General features: G+C 39.9%; 1 protein-coding gene across 3 annotated transcripts in view; it reads right to left on the reverse strand.

Moving 5' to 3' along the window:
* Window positions 1-21,779, reverse strand: part of LOC137342258 (clathrin heavy chain 1-like) — a 64,401-nt gene that overhangs the window by 32,397 nt on the left and 10,225 nt on the right. For all 3 annotated transcript variants that reach the window (XM_068006104.1, XM_068006103.1, XM_068006105.1), the window contains exons 2-7: window positions 14,297-14,504; window positions 9,085-9,353; window positions 4,559-4,720; window positions 4,094-4,207; window positions 2,831-3,004; window positions 2,015-2,212 (exon numbers count right to left, since the gene is read on the reverse strand). In XM_068006104.1, coding sequence (XP_067862205.1) covers window positions 2,015-2,212; window positions 2,831-3,004; window positions 4,094-4,207; window positions 4,559-4,720; window positions 9,085-9,353; window positions 14,297-14,504 — 1,125 coding nt within the window. The remainder of the gene's footprint in view (window positions 1-2,014; window positions 2,213-2,830; window positions 3,005-4,093; window positions 4,208-4,558; window positions 4,721-9,084; window positions 9,354-14,296; window positions 14,505-21,779) is intronic.

Below are 21,779 nucleotides of genomic sequence, written 5' to 3' on the forward strand. Positions count from 1 at the left end.
CACCACACATTTTAGGATTTGTTCCTTGTGGAACCAGTGTACAACCCTGCATGTGTGCACAATGTGAAATTATACACATACTAGTTATGACTATGCTCAAAAGTTGTTCAAAGTATTGGATGTCTCAATTTTGTTATCACACTGGGTGCTCAGCTATGAAATATAACAGATGATTTAAAGTGCAGAATGTACAAGATTTTATTAACTATAGCTTTACTGGTTCCAAATTGTTACGCCACACGACCCCAGCTGTGGTGGAACAAAGCTTCTGCTGGCCATTTTACACAGGGTAAAATAAGTTCTAGCTAGAATCCAGGAAGACCACAAGATATATATAGATCTATTATCTATACGGGAGCCTTTTAACATAGAAAAACATCCCAAGGTGCTTCTCAGAGGCGTAATCAGAAATAAATGGATACAGAGTCAAGGGGAGAGATTAGGAGGGGTGACCAAAAGCTGGGTTTTAAGGAGAGTCTTAAAGGAGGGAGGGGGGGGTGCAGAGGCAGGAGGGTTTAGGGAGAGAATTCACAAGACCAGAGGAAGAGTGTTCTGGGAGTTTGTAGGGCTGCAGGAGATGAGATAGGAAAGGCAGTGTGATTTTGTCATATACCAGATGTGCCCTGTGTTCTCCTTCAGTAAACAGAATGGCAGCTCAGAGTGAGAACAGTGCTGGTGAGGAGTACGGCAACAGAGCTGTGACCCCGAACCCAACCTTGCCCCCCCCCGAGGGGGGGGGGGGGCTCCCCCAAAAAGGAAGTTAGCAGGGAAAGTGGGAAGTGTGGCAATAAAGAAACCGCAGCAGGGTAATTGGATAAAGGGAGTGGGGCCAAAAGACCACCAAAAATCCATGCTCAAGTGAGTTATAAAACAAAGGTAAATGTTAATTATTTATTAAGGGCTCTCCAGTTATGTAGAAAAATGGACAGCTTGAAAGGGTGGCAGAAGCAGATTAAATAATTTTCAAAAGAGAATTGGATAAATACTTGAAGGGGAAAACATTTGTAGGACTAGGGGCAAGAGCAGGAGAGTGGGACTAATTGAATAGCTTTTTCCAAAGAGGCAGCACAGGCACGATGGGCTGATTGGCCTCCTGTGCTGTACGATTCTACGATGGGATTAGAACACAAGGATGAGAATTTTAAATCAGGAATTGGGGAGCAGAAGATACAGGCAGTTTTGGACAAACTGAAGTTTACAGAACACAAAGGATGAGAGTCTGGCCTGATGAGCATTGGAAGAGTCAAGCCTGGCAGGTGCCAGAGTATGGACAAGAGTCTCACAGCAGGTAAGGAATGTTAGAGGATGAAGTAGGTGGTCTTTTGAGATGGAGGATATGGGGCTGAAGTTGGGAAAGTTTGGTTCAATCCAAGACAATGGCTGGGGTGGGGGACGGAATTGGCAGCGAGGATACGGAGTTTATGCTTGTTGTTCATAAGCAGGCAGCAACAGGTGTCTTGATTGCCCCTTTGGAGAATGAGATGAGGCACACAAGGTAGCTGTGGGCATATCAAAGGAGGATTCCAGCCTGGGACAGCAAGAGTGAAAAGGCAGAGGAGTAGATGGGTGGAAAAAGCCCAAGGAGAAAAATGAAAAGATGGCATGACTGGGTGACAGGAAAGGAGACAGACAAGGAAGTAATGGCTCCTGTCTGGAGTGGCAGTCAAAATATGCACAGAAATGCAAAGAGAATTAAAGCTATAAGCATGGCAGATATTTGGAGAGAGTGGGAAAGATGCAATGTGAATAGCCACATTATAGTAGCCATTTTAAGTTCAAAACTGCTAAAAGGCCTGCCCGCCCTCATTTTGAAAACAGGCCAATTGAGGGGGAATCAACACCCAAAATACAAATCCAGCAAGTTGAGTGAATCTTAGTGACCTCATTTAAACTAAATTGTTCAGATGCAAAAGAACAAAATTGTGTCTTTACAAATCTGAAGTTCCAAGAATAAAAAGTCCACCTTCACAGGTAGGCAGCATGTTTAAGGAACCCAGATGCATTAAATGCACACCTTTGGTGCAGATGCAGCTACTTTAGCAGCTTCAGCATAGTTTCCTTGTGCAAACAAGGTATTAAACTTTCGTGCAAATAGTTCCTCAGCACCAGCAAGGTTGCTTCTTACAGCCATACGCAGAGCCAAGTCTGGGTTTTGGAGCACATTGGTGGCATAATTAACAATGTTTTCTTCTTCCACACAGACAGATAGTACCTGCAAGTAAAAATTGCATAGTTAAGACAAACGATCAGACCTCTGCACACAGTTGACAATTCAGTCACATGCACAGTTTTAGAATGCAATTTGCACCCAAATCATTTACAGTCAAATCCAAGAAATCTCAATGGCTCAGCAAGTTTTAGGTGTACAGAGCAGGAACGTGTTCTACAATTGGCCTTTTGCTTCCCTAGGTTAGACAAGGTGCTGGACTGTATATGCATACACACAGGTCAAGATCCCAGGGTTAAATATCCAGCTGATAATCAAGTCAAGGCTCACTTGTGAATTAGCACCACACTATACACCAAGGAACTTATTTCCTTTGTAAAAAAAAGGAGAAAGAATGACTTTTGTAGTGAAAAATCTCTTGTAAAGTTCTCATTTAGCATTTCTGGACCTTGGCTTGTTTGGCCATGTTCTATTTTGTGGGGTTCAGGGACAGTACAGCAAGCACTTAATTATACGCTCTGGAAAGCTAAGCATTTTACAGGAACAATCACTATGCAACAGTTACTCTTCAAAAGCATGAAACGGATACTAGCTTCCTCATTTTATACGGGAGGTGCAAAAGTATTCAGTGAAAACCTTTAACTACAAACACAGATAACATACCTGTCCTTTTTTATTGACTCCAATAATGCCAGAGGTCGGTTCGTGGGGAGCAGTCACAAAAATGGTCTCTGCACTAATGCGGTTCATATAGATACAAGCACCAGACTCCAAGTCATATAAGTGGATATAGCCATATTTGGTAATTAGATAGACAACCCCATATTTTGTTCCAATCTATAGCACAAGAAAGCATATGTTGCAATTAAAAACATTAGATCAAGCTTTCCCACTCCAGTCACTGGTCACCATACTTCACGTATAGAAATTTGAATTATTACCTCAAGATACCAATTACAAGGATTGTCAACAATTTTATACCATGTGCACTTGGGGGCAGGGGGGGGTAAAGAGAACAATTTAGCTGGCACTGCTGCGTGGTCCATTAAAACACTGAGCCCAAAGATTGCCACTCACCTCCAGGTTGTTTTTGATCACGCCAGAGGCTTCAGTTTCAGGCTTTTGCCAAGTGGTCACCATGGCAGACAGCTAGTGCTCTTGATCAATTTAGGATTGTTAGATGGGCAAGGCACACACAAAGCTCAGTGCCCTGTACTGTGGAGCAGGTCATAGGCTCGCCCCCAAAATCCTTCCCTTATGCAGTTCCTTCTGTCACCCCAGTTGGTATAGGCAAAAGTCAATTAAGGCCCAAGTATTTTACAATAAAAGGAAGCACAAGGGTGACCTTGGACTGCTGTTGTGCATCTCAGTTACAAATCTTACAACAACCTTGAGGGCCCTGCCTTCAGTCATTGATCGTGCTTACTGCAGAGACACAAAGGAAGGGAGGGGGAGGAATTTTGCCTTTAAACAGTTACATTAGGCCTTCTACTTTTCAAAAGGAAAACATTTTTCTAGTATTAACACCTGTCTTTGAAGACATGTGCTGAATGTGATTGAGAGGATACTTACACTACTCCAGATAGACTGCGTTTGGCAGTTTTGCATCAGTCTTTCTGTAGAGCATATAATTGCTGAACTTGCTTATCTTACACTATCTCCATATAATGAATTGGTTAGCAAAGTCTACTTTATCTTTCATGAAGCCTTATCAAAAAAAATGCAGATAACTGCAAACATTATTGCACTGAACTGTTCCAAACAATCCATAAATAATTCAAAAGACATCAGACAGCTTCTGCTTTAGGAAAAGCCAATGGTATAAATAGAAACTTCATGGATAGGCAAATGCACTTCTCAAAAAACCATGAACATGCACACTGGCTGATCTCAAACAAAGTTTAAAATGTAAAGTTGACTGCTTACCTGCATTGCTACTGGAAAGTCAGTTTGGGCTTCAGGAGGGAAAAATACATCCACTGCTCTCTTTGTGAAAGGCTGATTTCCAGCAGGTGGTTGACCTACTTCTATTATATGCAACTGCAAGATATTTTACAAGTCAGTTTCCAATAGCCAAGGCATGCATCCCTGCCACAATACAGATGCATAGCCACTAAGTTTTTAATTGCCAATTCCCAGTTGAGTTCTGATATAACGGTCATGCAGTGTGATACATCACATAAGAGACCATTTACTAGATAACACCTTGTGGCAATGCTTTTTTCTACACAGTAGCTTAAATCAATACAATTCTTGAAAGCAAAACATTGGCTCAGGTAGATTTAAAATTTAGTATTTGCAGAATGAAATGAAAGATTGAAAATGTACTGCCACAGGAAGGGTCCATTAAGCAGTTTTGAAGATGTATTAAATGCTGACTACACAACTTACCTTCCCTCCAGCCTGGCTGCGAACTGCAAAGCAAAAGAGGGTTGACGGTATAGGATTCTCTTCCAATTTGAAGTCAGCAAAAGCTGCAGCATGTCCCTCAATTGGCTGGGATACTTTTCTGTCTACAGAGTACAGCTGCATTGCACCAACTACTCTGTTTTGCTAAATGAGGGAGAAAATTTTTTTAAAGTTGAAAGGAGCAGATAGTTCAGCATGTTCATTTATTGTCACTGTTTACATCAGCCCTGAAATGGACAAAGTAATTAAGGCACTATGCACATCTACAACCCACACCTGATTAGCAGTGCCATTAGAAAACTGCAGATGATTGCACACCCTGCACAGAGACGTTTAGACTATTGTGGGCCTGAACAGTATTGTGCTGCCAAATCATCTGACAAGTGGTCATTTTGCATAAAATTTCCTACTTGGGTAACTAAGTTTGACATTTCAACCTAGGATCCAATTCAAACCCAGCTCAGATGGCTTGTCTGCTGGTAGTAAGGATTCCATGTAAATGAGCTTGGGCAGTTTCAATCTAGTTCCTCTGGCACAGAACTGTCCCTAATTGGCAATCTCACTTAAATCACAGGATGTCTGGTGTGGAAAGTAGAAAAACTGCAGAATATTGCAGTAGGGTGTGCTCACAGGATTAAAGAGTCACATTGTTTGGGCAGATTACTTGACAATTGAAAGTTTGATTCCAGGCATTATCTGTCACAATAAGCACACAAACTTAATAATTTCCCCTCATTTTAAAATTCTGTGTGACTGTACCTTCCTTCAACCATCATAGAAAGTTACAGCACAGGAGGAGTCCATTCAGCCCATTGTGTCCATGCTGGCCAAAACAGCTATCCAGCTTAATCCCACTTTCCAGCACTTGGTCCTCAGCCCTGTAGGTTACAGCATTTCAAGTGCACATCCAAGTACTTTTGAAATAAAAGTTAGGGTGGTGGAGGCAGAAACCCATTCAGGTAGTGAGTTCCAGACCCCCACCACCCTCTGGGTGAAAAAAGATTCTCCTCAGCTCCCATCTAATCCTTCTACCAATTACTTTAAATCTATGACCCCTGGTCACTGACTCCTCTGCTAAGGGAATATCTAGTCCCATCATAATTTTGTATACATCAATTAAATCTCCTCAGCCTCCTTTGTTCCAAAGAAAACAACCCCAGCCTATCCAATCTTCTCAGCTAAAATTCTCCAGCCCTGGCAACATCCTCGTAAATCTCCTCTGTACCTTCTAGGGTAATCACATCTTTCCTGTAATGTGATAACCAGAACTGTATGCAGTACTCAAGCTGTGGCCTAACCAATGTTTTATACAGTTCTAGCATAACCTCCCTGCTCTTATATTCTATGCCTCAGCTAAAAGTATCCTGTATGCCTTTTTAACCACCTCATTTACCTTTCCTGCTACCTTCAGGGATCTGTGGACATGCACTCCAAGGTCCCTTTGTTCCTCTACACCTCAGTATCCTCCCTTGCCTGGTTTACCCTCCCCAAATGCATTACCTCACACTTCTCCAGATTGAATTCCATTTGCCACTTTTCTGCCCACCTGACCTGTCCATTGATATCTTCCTGCAGTCTACAGCTTTCCTCCTCACTATCAATCACAGCCAACTTTTGTATCATCTGCAAACTTCTTGATCAAGACCTCACATTAAAGCCCAAATCATTAATATACTACAAAAAGCAAGGGACCTTGTCCTGAGCCTTGCAGGACCCCACTGGAAACAGCCTTCCGGTCACAAACACCCATCAACCATTATCCTTTGCTTCCTGCCAGAGCCAATTTTAGATCCAATTTGCCACTTTCCCTTGGATCCCATGGGCTTTTACTTTTTTGACCAGTGCCATGTGGGACCTTGCCAAAAGCCTTGCTAAAAATCCACATACAGAACATCAAACATGTTACCCTCATCAACCCTCCTAGTTACTCCCTCAAAAAAATTCAGGTTAGTCAGTCACAACCTTTCCTTAACAACTCCATGCTGACTGTCCTCGATTAACTGTGCCTTTTTAAAAATGGAAATTTATGCTGTCCCTCAGAATTGATTCCAATAATTTGCTCAGAGATTAGACTGACTGGCCAGCCTATAATTACTCAGTCTATCCCTTTTTAAACAATGGTACAATGCTAACAGTCCTCCAATCCTATGGCACCACACCTGTAGCCAGGGAGGATTGGAAAATGATGGCCAGAGCCTCTGCTATTTCCTCCCTTGCTTCTCTTAGCAGCCTGGGATACATTTCATCTGGGCCTGGCGATTTATCTTTCAAAGATGCCAAACCCCTAATACTTCCTCACTATGTTTGAGGCACTCCTTTTCCCCCCAACTTCTACCTGTTGCTTTACTTGGGAATCCTCTAATTTTGCAAGCTATGGGTAGGAATCTGCAATATCAAAACTGATTAGAAATTCCCATCCACACCCTGCTGCTTTGCTTGTATAATTTAACACTGCTGCAAGAAGTTAGGAGTGATCAATTCAGTGGGAAAAGTGTGCAGGTGCAATTTTCCAGTGGCCCTTGAGTTCCAGATTTTAAAAAAAATGGAGGGATAGCATGGGCTTTTGAAAAAAGGGACTCATTTGAAGGAGATCATTTTATATGTGCAAAATTATATTTCGCAAAAAGTTCATTTTACAAAGCAAAGCTCAGTAAGCTTCATTTTTTAAAATCCTTAATTTTTTTGAACACAACTCTACCCAAATCTTTTAATGTATACAAAATGAGGGAAGTTGAACTTGGGGTTTGATGTCCACCTATTTACTTTTCTCCCCTTAACACAATGAAGTCACCCCTTCTCTTCCTTCAACTGCTCTACAGAACATTCCAGTAACCAAGAAATCAAGGTTGAAGGGAAAGTAATTGTAGATAAAGATTTTATTTTGTTTAAAAAAAGTGTCAACTTCATACAGACACTAGTAGGGTCTCCTTCCCTGCAGGCCCATTCTGATTGTTTTAGAGTAGCACCTTTGCAATCAAGGGGCAGTTGGGGTATGCACCTTCAGATTGGTGTAGGGCTGCTCTGAAGAACCATGCTACAGACTGGGAATACAATCCTACATTAATGTAAGGAATCTTACAACACCAGGTTATAGTCCAACTGTTTTATTTGAAAATCACAAGCTTTCGGAGGCTTTCTCCTTAGTCAGGTGAGCTCACCTGATGGAGAAAGCCTCCGAAAGCTTGTGATTTTCAAATAAAACAGTTGGACTATAACCTGGTGTTGTAAGATTCCTTACATTGGTCAACCCCAGTCCATCACCAGCATCTCCACATCAATCCTACATTAAGGCACTGCAGTATTTGCCAGCAATGCATGGCCAGGGAGTAGCAGGCTAGGGGTTTGCATATATTTTCCCCCAGTGTTGGGTAGATCCAGCACAACCCTCAGGCTGGTCGCGAGTCAGATTTCCCCCACTGTTTGTAATGAACTGCAGGATCATGTGGTTACTGATGTTTTGGGCTGGGTCAGTCTCCCTGACATCTCCAAGTTGCCATTAAAACTGGTTTTAAAAAGAACATTTTCTATAGGTTTTGGGAAGGGGTGCAAAAGGGAGAAGGGACAGTACAGGGGAATCTATCAAGTGAGCAAATTTGGCCAAAGTCTCCTCACTTACCAGTATGCTTTGCTGCTGCTCAGCACACAGCTCACCTGCATGTGGAGTTCATATTAACACCAACACTTTCCATGCTTTCCCACCCCCCACATCAAGTCAAAAACTAGCACATGTTACACAGCACTCTAATGGCATTGAGTAAGTGGCTCAGAGTGCCAGTCTTGAAGGCATAATAGGAATTTCAGCAAAAAAATGATCAGCACAAAGGTTTTGGCAAGTGTGATTTGAGCATTATATCAATCTGACCACAAGTGATTGTTAAAAACTGGAATCCACTGCTAAATGCCTCCACACTTTCCTGTCCCTTCAAACTCCATGTAAATACCAAGCTACATAAAAACTTAAGACCCTGACACTGGGGAGAAAAGAAAGCTAGTCACCAAAAAAAAGCACCTTTCATGACCTCAGATTTCCCAAACCATTTTATAGCCAACTAAGTACTTTTAAAGTGTAGTCACTGGTAATGTAGGAAATGTGGCAGCCAATTTGAGCACAGTAAGGTGTCTCAAACAGCAATGAGATAATGACCAGGTAATCTGTTTGTGATGTTGGTTGAGGGATAAATATTGGCCAGGGCACCACTGCTCTTCAAAAGTACCATGGGATCTTACATGTCCACTTCAGTGGGCAGATTGTTTTAATGTCTCATCCAAAAGACAGCACCTGCAACAGTCCTTCAGTACTGCACATGGATTTTGTGCTCAAGTCACTGGAGTGGGGCTTGAATCCATAACCTGACTCAGGCAAGTGTGCTACTACTGCATCATGGCTGATAAAGTTATGAAGACTTTAGTCTTCAATGGAAGAGATCAATATCACAACAAATGAGCCAAGGAGATCTGGCTTTAAAAAATAAAACCAAACAGAACAAAAACTTACTACAGTAATCTACCTGTGCAGAAATTCCAATTAGAAGCAGCCACTTCTGTTGAAGGTCTGTCCTGTAGTTAATGATCTGACAGCCTGCCAAGCTTGCATGTCTGTCAAACATCTTCTGTGGTTGGGAGTCACCTTCCATGCTCCAATGGAATACTGCAGTCTCAGTTACTAGGGCAACAGTGTTCAAAGAGATCCATTTCCAGAATGTCACTTCTTCAATCATAGTATGGGCTTTCACTTTGCTCTTCATTTCAATGTTAAATATCTGAAGGGTTTTTCCAGCTATTATTTGTGAATAAAAATAAAAGTTAAAGTATCATACCATTTGGCCCAGACTTTCCCTCAAAAGTATGGATAAAGCAATGTTCCAAAGAGTTACGAGTTTAGTAAATTGCCATTTAGTCTTCCAAGTCCTTGGGGCCAGTATCAAAGTTGAGTATGCAAGTGCCTTAATTGTTGGTGAGGATGGAGGGGAAAGAGATAACATTCTAGCATTGTAACTAGTCAAACTATCCCCTTCATAACTTTCCCTTGCATTACTGCTTTTCCACACATTTATCATCTTAATCTGACAAGTTGCCTATTACAAATCAAAACCATGCCCCACAATAGTAAAATCTCCAGCACCAGTGATATGACTGAGTGACTAACAGTGGCATTGAATCTGACAAGACAATCTGGAAGTTACTGTTGAGGTGAGAAAAGGAATCTTCTTTAAACTCAATTGTGAAAGCAGTAACAAGCTTGAGATTTGGTTTTCAGTTTCAGCCAATTATGGTATAGATTCTAGCCAAATATAGTAAAAGCATCAGTTTTATCTGAATTGGAAACTGCAGAATGGTTTAAATAGAAACAAAGGAAATAATAATTCTTTACTGAAAAGCTAGCATTATGAATTATTGGAGATGCACTTACTGCCTCCCTCAAAAACAGAGGTTTGTTTTATTTTACACATCCAATGTAATGTTTAATTTATAGAACTCTACATTTATTTTAATAGTACTGCATTTCCAAGTTTAGCAACTACTCTAAAAAGTGAGCTGACACTTATCTCCAGAGATGCAGACCTAGTTAGTGTTCTTTTAACACCAGATGCAGCAACATAAACACACATCAGCTCAAGCACCATATTTCCTGGCCACAGATTGCCTGGGCTTTCAGCTCATGTGTAGGCCAGCAAAATATTTTTCTGACCCAATGTATAAACTTCATTTTCAAACAAGATTTTGCATACAGTTAATTGCAGTGCAATGAATCAATCCAATAAACAGGAGCCTACAGTAATAGAGAACCACCTCAAATGATACATAAAAGATTATTGCTCAAGATAAAGAATCACTGGATTGGGGGTAATATTCTGGCATGGGTGGAGGATTAGTTATCTAACAGGAAGCAGAGAGTTGGGATAAATGGTTCATTCTCTGACTGGCAACCAGTAGCCAGTGGTGTTCCACAGGGGTCGGTGCTGGGTCCCCAACTCTTTACAATCTATATTAACGATTTGGAGGAGGGGACCGAGTGTAACATCAAAGTTTGCAGATGATGCAAAGATGGGAGGGAAAGTAGAGTGAGGAGGACATAAAAAACCTACAAGGGGATATAGACAGGCTGGGTGAGTGGGCAGAGATTTGGCAGATGCAATACAATATTGGAAAATGTGAGGTTATGCACTTTGGCAGGAAAAAAATCAGAGAGCACGTTATTATCTTTATGGCGAGAAACTGGAAAGTACTGCAGTACAAAAGGATCTGGGGGTCCTAGTGCAAGAAAATCAAAAAGTTAGTATGCAGGTGATCAAGAAGGCCAACGGAATGTTGGCTTTTATTGCTCGGGGATAGGATATAAAAACAGGACGGTATTGCTGCAGTTATATAAGGTATTGGTGAGACCGCATCTGGAATACTGCATACAGTTTTGGTCTCCATATTTAAAAGACATACTTGCTCTCGAGGCAGTACAAAGAAGGTTCACTCGGTTAATCCCGGGGATGAGGGGGCGGACATATGAGAGGTTGAGTAGATTGGGACTCTACTCATTGGAGTTCAGAAGAATGAGAGGCGATCTTATTGAAACATATAAGATTGTGAAGGGGCTTGATTGGGTGGATGCGGTAAGGATGTTCCCAAGGATGGGTGAAACTAGAACTAGGGGGCATAATCTTAGAATAAGGGGCTGCTCTTTCAAAACTGAGATGAGGAGAAACTTCTTCACTCAGAGGGTAGTAGGTCTGTGGAATTTGCTGCCCTAGGAAGCTACATCATTAAATAAATTTAAAACAGAAATCTACAGTTTCCTAGAAGTAAAGGGAATTAGGGGTTACGGGGAGCAGGCAGGAAATTGGACATGAATTTAGATTAGGATCAGATCAGCCATGATCTTATTGAACGGCAGAGCAGGCTCAAGGGGCTGATTGGCCTACTCCTGCTCCTATTTCTCATGTTCTTAGGATAGAAAATGCAGTTCCATGTCACTTCTACAACAGAGATTTTAGTTTTCCACCCACAATAGCAATGTTAGTTAACATTGCTGCAGTAAGGCCAACAGCTTCAAAGATTTGTAGCTGCTTCAACACTTAATTTCAGGACTGAGCATGGCCAGTTACACTACATATATTTTCATACCCAAAATGAAACTAAAAAGTTCTTTTCAAACCTCTTGTGCAAAGAAACTCCTGTTCTAATCTCCAGTGTCAGTTATCCAAGCGCAACAGCAACACTAAGAAATCAAAGGAGGCAAAGGCTGATGCAACTACAGAAATCTGATAACCTTGTAGACACCATGGATCCCCAACTTGAAATTGTGGTCTAATCCATAATTACCACCCAGCAAGTCTCACCTCCTTGCAGCACAAAACTGTATGCAAATGGTAGTTGCCTTGTACAGGTGCCTACGTGCCACTGCAAAACTCCCTCATTGTCTGCCAATTACCTTACTGCTCAAACTGAGGAAGTAGTGCTGTTAGAATGGCACGCAGCACTAATAAAACTGATGCATTTAGAATCAGGCTATCATGGTGCATTTGTGCTGCAATACATCAGTTGTTGTGATGCAGTTAGCTAGAGCACCTCACGTTCCTAATGAGTTTAGGAGTCAAGGAATGGCCAGCCAGAGACACTCCACAAAACTCATTTCAAGAGTTTCCTACAATATGAAAATTCCCTGTCAGCTGTACTTTTAAAAAAAATTCATAGTTATCAGTGGGATGCAAACAGCATATGCATCACTTCGATCAAAACAATGCATGCTAATAAATCCTACATGTAAGCTTTACAGTACAACATTTGAGCAACAGTACAAGTGAAATGTCACCCATTCAGGCAAACTGCTTCTGGACACTGCCAAAGTGAGCCACTCCAGAAGAGAAATGCAAGCTGTTTACAAAGTTTCATCTTCACTACATCCACAACTTCATTTGGAAATGGAAGACTAGATTGGAAAGCACACACACACACACTAACAAAGCACAAAACATGCATGAATTAAAGGGTCATTCTCTGACAGCAAACCACTATCAGCAATACTACATTTAAAATTATCTGATAAATTTGGAACACCCACAATGACAGTTATAAGTACTTCATTTGTCAGTACTGTTGTCTAAGCCACTCACCCTTTTCAACATGTCTAAAGTGAATTGTCATTTATGTTGACCTGGCTTGGCTGAAGCAATTAGTCAATGAAAGCTCCCAGTCCCACTTAGAAGCCACCCATTTATACTGCAGGACAACTTCTCCAGCAGCTGCTCATATGCAAGCCTGTGCATTTGTTCCAGTCACTATGGTATATTTTACTGCTATGTTGCCAAGGATTTGGCACCAAAAGCTATATTTTGGTGCCACCATAACAGCTACATTAGAACAGATTGAAAGTAGGGTATTACTGTCTCAGTGCAAGACTTACACTTCTCACTGTCAGCAAACTCATTAAATGCATTGGCCACCAAAACTAGGTGGATACCACCACACGTGGATTACATGCATTCCTTATACTAAAGACAGCATTTACCCATATTGATTAGCAAGAGTGAAACTGTTCTATCACATGGCATGAAATTGCTTCATAACTGCCATGTATTGATAAATTCTGTCCATTAGCACAAAATGGACAGAATGAACAAAAAGTACACCCATATGCAGACTCAGACAATTACATTTTACTGAAATGCTTCTACTGACCTATTTACACTTAAATTAAGCTGTTCTCACTTTAATTGGCTGCTTCTTTCTAATTCAACCTAATGCATAAATTAGATTGAGAAATTTGAAGAGGGAAAGTTGATGCAAAAGAGGTTTTAAATTTACCTCAATGTCTTACCATAATGAAGAAACAATGAAAATAAAGCTGACATTTGAATAGCTTTTAGTGCAGCATTACTGCAAGCTAAAAAAACTAATCTCTTGACTGTCCAAAGCAGGGGTGTCAATTATTTTATATGGTGGTACTGATCAGATAGCTTGGCACATTCAGCCAGTTATTAAAATAGAAATAAATAAAAACAGTGAAGGAGCTGATCAGCTGTCAGATTCAGATTTTACCAGCTCATCCTTGTTTCTGAACATCCTCCTATGGGCCAGATTTAACTTTCACAGGCTGGATGGAGCATACATTCAACACCCCTGGTCTAAAGGCTTAAAACATTAACAGCCATATTACACAGCTACTCAGTTTTGAAAAGAAAATGGGTCTTCTAACCACCTTGATCAAGTGGTCTCACGACTGAAACTGCCAATCTGAGAAATAAGTACCAGTCATCTCATTTTTCCCAAGTGTGGTGCAAAAGATCACTGAACTGAATGTGCAGTGTAGGTATTAGCCAATTATCTTAGCCAAACTTTAGGGCTACTTGCCTGTCCAATTAGCATTCTGTATAAATAGCTTGAAATTTGGATTCTCTGCCAACTATCTGGACAGAAATTTAGGTATTGTGCACAGCAAGTTATTAAATGCACACTTTTAAAAGTGCATACATTAAGAAAGTTGATGTGGTTTGATTATAATGAAAAGACCCACTTACTACAGAGACAGAACTGCCACAGAACACAGAAAGAACTCACCATCTGAATTGAGACAAGAATGCAGGAAGGAAAGTGTATAATCAGTAACAAAAAAAGTGGATGCAATAATAATTTGTGCCTAATGCCAAGAGTATAAAAATGTTACTAATTTGTGATTAGCAAAGCTGTGCCACTTCAGCAACACGGTTGTTATACTTGGGAGAGAAATACCTTTCAGAGCAATCACTTTGCTCGCTGGATTCATGATGACACTGTCAGCAGATATTGGACGTCTGATTGGATTTGTTGGATCATTCAGATCAATTACTACAACTTGTGCCTGTTCTCCCACCTTCTCCCTGATGCAGATGAACTTGTCCGATTCCATGGTAAGGGTACTGAACCCAATGTTGGCAGGATTCACCCCTTGGCTTTGGAGCTGAGGGGAAAAAAAAATGCAAGTTTTGATCCCAGCCAAATATCCCTTGTCCCAAAAAAGGAAAAAGTTACCAATCTCATGCCAAAAGAGAGTGTCCAGTTTTCCTAAAATTAGGCTTCAATGAATATGAAGTTTAAAAATGCCATCTACAGACTATTAATGGAGTTATTTGTCCCAATATTATTTGAATTATCCAGTAATTGAAATTAAGCAGCTAATTAAAATGGCAGATATAAAATACAAGTTAGCTAGTAATTCAAATTAAGCAATGGAAACAGTAGACAGTTTGCAACAGACAAATGACTATTTAGGCCAACTCTGCTAGCTGGGGATACAGGCTACTCTTCAGGTGAAGTTTCTTAATTTGAACTGAAAACACCAGTGCCATTTTATTTGAATTGCTTCATTTGAACTCCTGAACAAGAGATGCGTTTATGCTCAAAAACACCTTACTCTATATTGGGGAAATCAATAGCCTTTCAAAGCTGTCAGATAATTTGTTTTAACCCATTTCACTGTAGGTTTCCATACTTCTTTCAGAAGAAATGGACAGGTGTCTAGATAGAAACTTTCATAGTAAAATGGGTTAATATCTGCTTCTGACTAGAGAAGGAAAAATTTCCCAACTGAAACTGGATGCTTCACTGAGTTGCCTTATCTAGCAACCCAGCAAAACATCCATCAGGTTAGCCACTGAGGACGGAAATGCTACTTGCAATTCCAACACTACGGGATAAGCTACCATTATATTCTTAAATACTTAGAGTTGTTGCTTTTCACAAGTCTTGATTTAATGTTCAGTTTAATAAGGTGTTCATTCTTGCATCTCCAACAAGGTTAGTCACATGAATGCAACATAGTCTAGCTCCAACATCCACACAACATTGTTCCTACAACATGGTGTGGGTGGGCATAAAATAACTTTTATAAAACTCTTTCCAAGACTTCTGAAAGTGTCAAAAAGGACCTAAAAAAGTAGACACTCAGACTGCAGGTAGCTCATACTAGACAAATGATATCACTGTCAAGATAGGCAACAAAACTGAAAGTCATGTTACTCATACAGCATAAACATTCTTGGTGGCAATTTATTCAGAGGACATTGGTGTTTGCCGTTGTCACGCACACATTTTAAATAAGCCATTATACACATCTGAAATAAGAAAGCCTGCCAGCAAAAATAAACCTCAACTGGACAAACACACTGATGCTACACAATGGACAGCTTGATGCCTCTAGCAATTTTCATTGTAAAAAAAGTTGCATTTGCATGATCAAAGCTTGGACAGGCTGTGCCCAGAATGCTAGATCAGAATTACAGGCAAACAGATAGCAATGCTACAACTTAGGCTCTACTCAAGACCCACTCGTGAACCCCAGTGTAAAAGTCTTTGATCTGAAAAAAGGAGCTCAAGTGTTAAGTTGTACGAATTGGAACCATCATGGCGACCAGATTAAATCCCAGTCTTGACAACTATAGCAATAGCTTTACTATAGTAGGCCAAAATCATTTCAATTTCACAGGTTTTTTTGCCAGGTGCTGAAAAATTTCAGGATTCTCACCAATGCTGCACAAGGACACCAACATGAATATTTGCCAACAGAACTGTATTCAGTTTAGAACCAGGTAAACAGCTGAAGGTTCCAGGTTCAATCCCAGTCTGTGCAATTTAACAAATCTCAACCAGGGTAGCATTACTAGAACTGGATTTGCCTGGAATGTTTAGAGGGTGAGGGTTGGGAATAGCCAGGCTTCCTACTCACCTTCAATATCCAATCTCCAAAGTTGATGGATGTTGGATTTTTACAAGACAAGGCCTCAAGTAATGCCCATGGAATGATACCCCAGAGCAGGTCAGTACTAAAGAATGTTTCCTTTTACCCTGTCTGCAAGATCATACATGTCCCTTCAGACACTTCTGAATGAAACAGTAATTATACTTCTTCAGAAATTTAAACAGAAAAGCCTTCTTTTTAGCAGTGAAATATAAAAGGCTTCCTTCTCAAAAAAGCACCAGGACTCAACTCCAGCAACTTTAAGTCATCAACTTCAAAAAAGCCTTAAATATTGTTGAAATTTCCTTATTGCACAATTTGCATTTTCCTATTTATGTTCTTATATCGCACCTTTAACGTAGTAAAATATCCCAAGGGGCTTCACAGGAGCATTAACAAAATGTGACATGAACCACAAGAGATATTAGGTGACTAAAATTTGGGTTAGGTAGATTTTAAAAAAGGAGCGTCTTAAAAGGAGGAGAGGTTGAGAGGCAGAGGGGTTGAGGGTGGGAATTCCCTGCTGAGGAACCAGTTATTCTGATTTAGTGTAAATGAAAAGCTGCAAGCAGGCCAATGCAATCATTGTTGAATTTGTGGTAATGTGAAAAATGACTAGAAAAGGTGAATTAGTACCTCTAATGCTGCAGAAAAACTGCAGTAAGCACAAGAAATACAACTGTAGCAGTCTGTTCCTTGTGTGGCCCATCCATCCTCCAAGAAGTAAATCTCAGTACTGTCCTTTCAAAGTGTTAGTTGTTTTAAAAAAAAGTTTCCCAACCTCAACTCACTGCACATAAAAGGCCTCAATACTGCTCCCAGCTCAACTTTCTTGGCTTGGTTTAGCAATTACTAAATTAGGCTGACAAGTGCTATACTGAGGTAGTGCCTTGTTGTCAGATGCCATTCATTAAATATTAAAATCAAAGCCTGCCTGGCTGAACTGATAGGTGTTAAAGATCTCATGGTACTATTCAAAGTAGGACATTATCCAGGTGTTCTGACCAGGAGTTCCCCTGCAATCACTACAGATTAATTGATCATTTATCTTGCTGCGCAAAGTGGCTCTCATTTTCCTACATAATTACATGGGAACAGTGATTAATTGCACATCAAGCACTAGCTTTTGAGAGATGTGATGTACAATTACGGTTGCACTCTGGTCAAGAATGGGGCAGGAGGGAGCAAGTAAAGACAAGTAGAAAAGCAGTTAGTGGGAATGCTCAAAGCTTGACCCTATTAAGGATTCCAATCACTACAAAAAGTTATATGCAGCTAGTGATTGAATACTGTAGCCTTGCTTGGAACTGGACAAACTTTTCTTGCTCCTGAAAGATAGTACAATGTTCACTGGACAGTGCACCATGATTCATTACCAACATGCTAAAGTCCCACTGGTGTGACTATGAAGCAGCACATGAACTGTTAATGCTTCAGTTGGACTCCATGTTAATTTTGCACACCGAACAGCTGTGACAATATTCCTGTTCTACATCAATCCAAGTCTATAGAAAGCCAGTAGCAAAGCTTCAAATTTCTAGTTGGGGACTCCAGACATCCAATACATGGTCAAAATGGCTCAAGAGTTCAGTTTTAAAGTCAGAAATTACACATTCAAACCCATAATACTTGAGTTAGATCTTCACCTGGAGCCATCTACTCAAACCCCATTCCTCAGCTAATGATAATCTCTTCAACTACTTGACTGTTTCCCTTTTAAATGTTAGTCTCTGCTTCAATAACTACTTATGGTAAAGCATCTGCCAACCTTCCATTCACTTTCTGAATTGAGTTTATGCCCCTTAACTACCAATTTGGCAGTGATTTTTTTTTAAAAACCATTTACCATCAAAGTAATTTTTCCACAGCTCCTATATTGGGGCCCACAAGAATATTACAATACATCACACAAATTTACTTGCCTTTTCTATCTGGTTAAGAATCTATAGGGTACATTTCACTTTCTCTTTCCACCCCCAAAATTTATCTGCACCTATCACCATCAGTCCACTCCACTGCTTGCATTTCAGTTTCCCATGCTTTTTTTTTGGGCGGGGATATAAATATCCCTGGGACACATTATGCAAAGCCAACCAACTCAAACATCCATTTATCATACTTACTTTCTTCACATTTATCATACTTACTCACATTTCTATCCATGTAGCTACATTCCCTTTGATATCATATGTCTCAATTAGTGTTGAACTCCCAAAACCAGCAAGAATGCCATCTAAATCTAGACCAACACTATGCCACAGATCAGCAAAAATTATGGAAGCAAAGTAGTTGCATGAGTAGACACCCAGGTTTAACAGATGCAAAAAAAGTCAGTATCCTGGAACACGATCAAATGAGCTTTTTATCCAAAAAGGAATGAAGGCATTATTGGGGTATTAAGACTTATTGCTCAACATATCTGATCACTGCCGAAGAGCAAATAGAATTATTAACTATACAGTTGTACAAGTTGAGGGAAGCCATGCTCAAATTGTACAAGGCTCTGGTCAGATCATACTTTAGTGCAGAGTCATTCCAGTCAGTCAGAGACCAGGCAGGCATTCAAGCCCAGAGACATTGCCAAGAACAGTCACAACAATGATAGAGTCCAAGAACTGCTACTTTAAAAACTGAATATGACTGTCTCTGTAAACAGTAGATTCTTAGCATTTGGGGATTCTAGTGTGATTCTATCCATTTAGAACTACAGCCATTTATTTATGGAGACTGAAACCAAATTCTGCTTTTAGGGATTGCATTCCACAATTCCTTCCATTTTCTTGTGAAATCAGCAAAAACTCTAGCAGCCTTGTTTATGAAGGTGAATGGAAGGGCTAGAAAATAGTGCATGGCAAAAAAAGCACAAACTAAAAATCTTCAAAAAAGTAACCACTTAGTAAGGAACGATAAGCAGTTCTAACCCAATATAAAAAAGGTGCTTCAGAAACTGAAGACCAACGACTGACAGAAGAACAAATATCCACAACTGCAAAATTAATTAATGTACTAATGTTCATTTTTTTTAAAAATAGCTCTGCATGCAGATGAAGCAATGAGTATGTATTAAAATATAGTTTGTTGCCGATGTACTGGCTTCTAAAATTCAGGCTAGCAGTTATCACTTATCAGAAATCACATTTGACCATTTTTAAATCTAATAAACCCAATCAACAAGGCTGAGGCCAATTAGCTGGGTTTTACTCAGTCTCTTGTTTTTCATCTTGCTGTTCAAAGATACAAAAACCTAAGAGGCAAACTAAAGTTGGCCCCCCTGCTCATGTTTCTTTTACTGTTGCATGTTGAGGTAAAATAGTCTCATTATATTTGGTTTAACAAGAATAAGAGGTGCAATGAAGCTCAAGGTGCTTTCGACAGTGGGGGAAAAGGTTGTGCAGTGGTTAGACACTAACCTTTCACCTAGAGGATTTGGGTTCAAATCCAGTCCAGGCCATCCCTTGAGATGCAAGGACAGGGTGCTTACTGTATCAGCCTCCTCTATCAAAAGGAGGCTGCTACTTTAAAATTCAATTGCAGAAATTAGGAACTCAATTTTTGGTAAATCCACCACTCAGCAGGAATTGCTTGTAGATCCATATTATCCCTGCCTCTTGATTAAAGAGGCTCAGTAGTCATGAAATATATTCATTTAGGAAAACTTGTAATTTTTAAAGGACTAATATCCTTCAAGACCAACCCTCAGCATTAAAATCATAAACAATGTTAAAAAAATGGATAATTTCATGCAAATTCTAGTGATCCTGTTCCATTTTCCAATCTTTATAAAGTCACAGAATGAGGGAACAAAATTCCACAGTTGTTATTCAAAAGTTCTAAAATAGAACATTCAATGTGCTATTGTGGGCATAAGTTAGAGGGCTGAAAGAATCCAGGATCAGGCTTTCACATGGAAAATTCAGTGTTCAAATGCTGTCTTTAGCTTATGTATTGTAGTCAGGAACAAAAATGTTAATTAAAAAAATTGAATCATGTCTGATTAATCCCCTCCCCCAATCCTGTTGGCAATTATGTTACCAGTTACATACACAAAACAGAGTGCAGACCTTTTTGCAGTTTATAGGATCCTGAATGAAATGTTTCACACCAGATATTTGATCACTGGTTAGTTTTAGCTAATTTTTGTGGAGCTTGAAGGACATTAGGCAAAAATGGGAAACAGGCAATGTCTTGAACTAGTGAAGACTTTCAATTTAAGCATACTACTGACTTGGAATACCTTACACAGCTTTAGAGTCAACCAATGTCCTCCCTTTATTTCCATTGAACTGGGCTTGGGCTGAACAAGCATCAGTCTACATTTCTGAAGAGAGTTTATTTGAATCATAAGATTATAGCACAGGAGGCCATTCAGCCCACTATACTTGTGCTGGCTTTTTGAAAGCTATCCAATTAGTCCCATTCCCTTGCTCTTTCCCCATAGCCCTGCAAGTTTTTCATTTTCAAGTATATATCCAATTCTCTTTTGAAAGAGACTACTGAATCTACTTCCACCACTTTCAGGCAGTGCATTCCAGATCATAACTGCAATAATTAATTGTATAGAACAGAAAACAATGTGGCTAGTACATTGGAACTCAACTCTTCCATCAGGTATGGGTTTACCTAGTGTCAGCCAAACTAAGATAAGAAATCACTCCCTTCTACAAGAGTCAGATTCTTTTTTGGTGAATTCTGCATTCAAGGTAATATCAAATTATTTATAAAGGTTTAGCATAATTTCCTTATGCCTCTTTATAAAGCCAAGGAGACTATGCTTTTTTAAAAAAAACTGCTTTATCAATCTGTCTTGCCACCTTCGAAGATTTGTGTATGTGAACCCCAGGTTCCTGCACCCTTTAAAGTGCACTATTAAGTTTATATTGCTGTTCCTCATTCTTCCTTCCAAAATTCATCTACTGTATAAAAAGGGAGTTGCTCAATCTAACAAAGATGTAATCTTAACTCAATTTAGAGTTCTATTTTAGCTGCAGGAATACATAGTCAGATTACTAGCATGGAGATGATTTGCAGTGTTAATTGAATGTGCAAAACTAAAGTTACCGACTTGTTTGTGGATCACAACACAAGGAATGCCACATACTTCATTTACCCCTCAAAAGGGCCACTGCAACTACTTAGCTACTTTACCCAGCAGCTTCAATCTTGGCCCCAGTGAACTACACCTTTCAAAAGGTACCTTGAATCAACAATGGTGTATCTAGCATTTTGTCAAATTCAGCTTTGCTTTTTATAACTTTAAAAAATGTATTAAGCTTAGATTGTCACAGTACATACAGGGTTAAAAACATGCCTAGATTAGCTTAACACAAAAGTGCAAAGTTGAGTTCTCAAAACTTTTGTATTTTAAACTAAGGGGGCCAAGCCATACAACTCAACCACAATCATCTTTTGTCTGTCTACAATCCCATATGATCAACTGCTCAAGTTATTTAAATCTACTTGACCCTGGTCATGTTCTAAAGAGCATTTCTCAGCCTGTGA

This window comes from Heptranchias perlo, chromosome 25 (assembly GCF_035084215.1).
Source record: "Heptranchias perlo isolate sHepPer1 chromosome 25, sHepPer1.hap1, whole genome shotgun sequence".
NCBI classification, from domain to species: Eukaryota; Metazoa; Chordata; class Chondrichthyes; order Hexanchiformes; family Hexanchidae; genus Heptranchias; species Heptranchias perlo.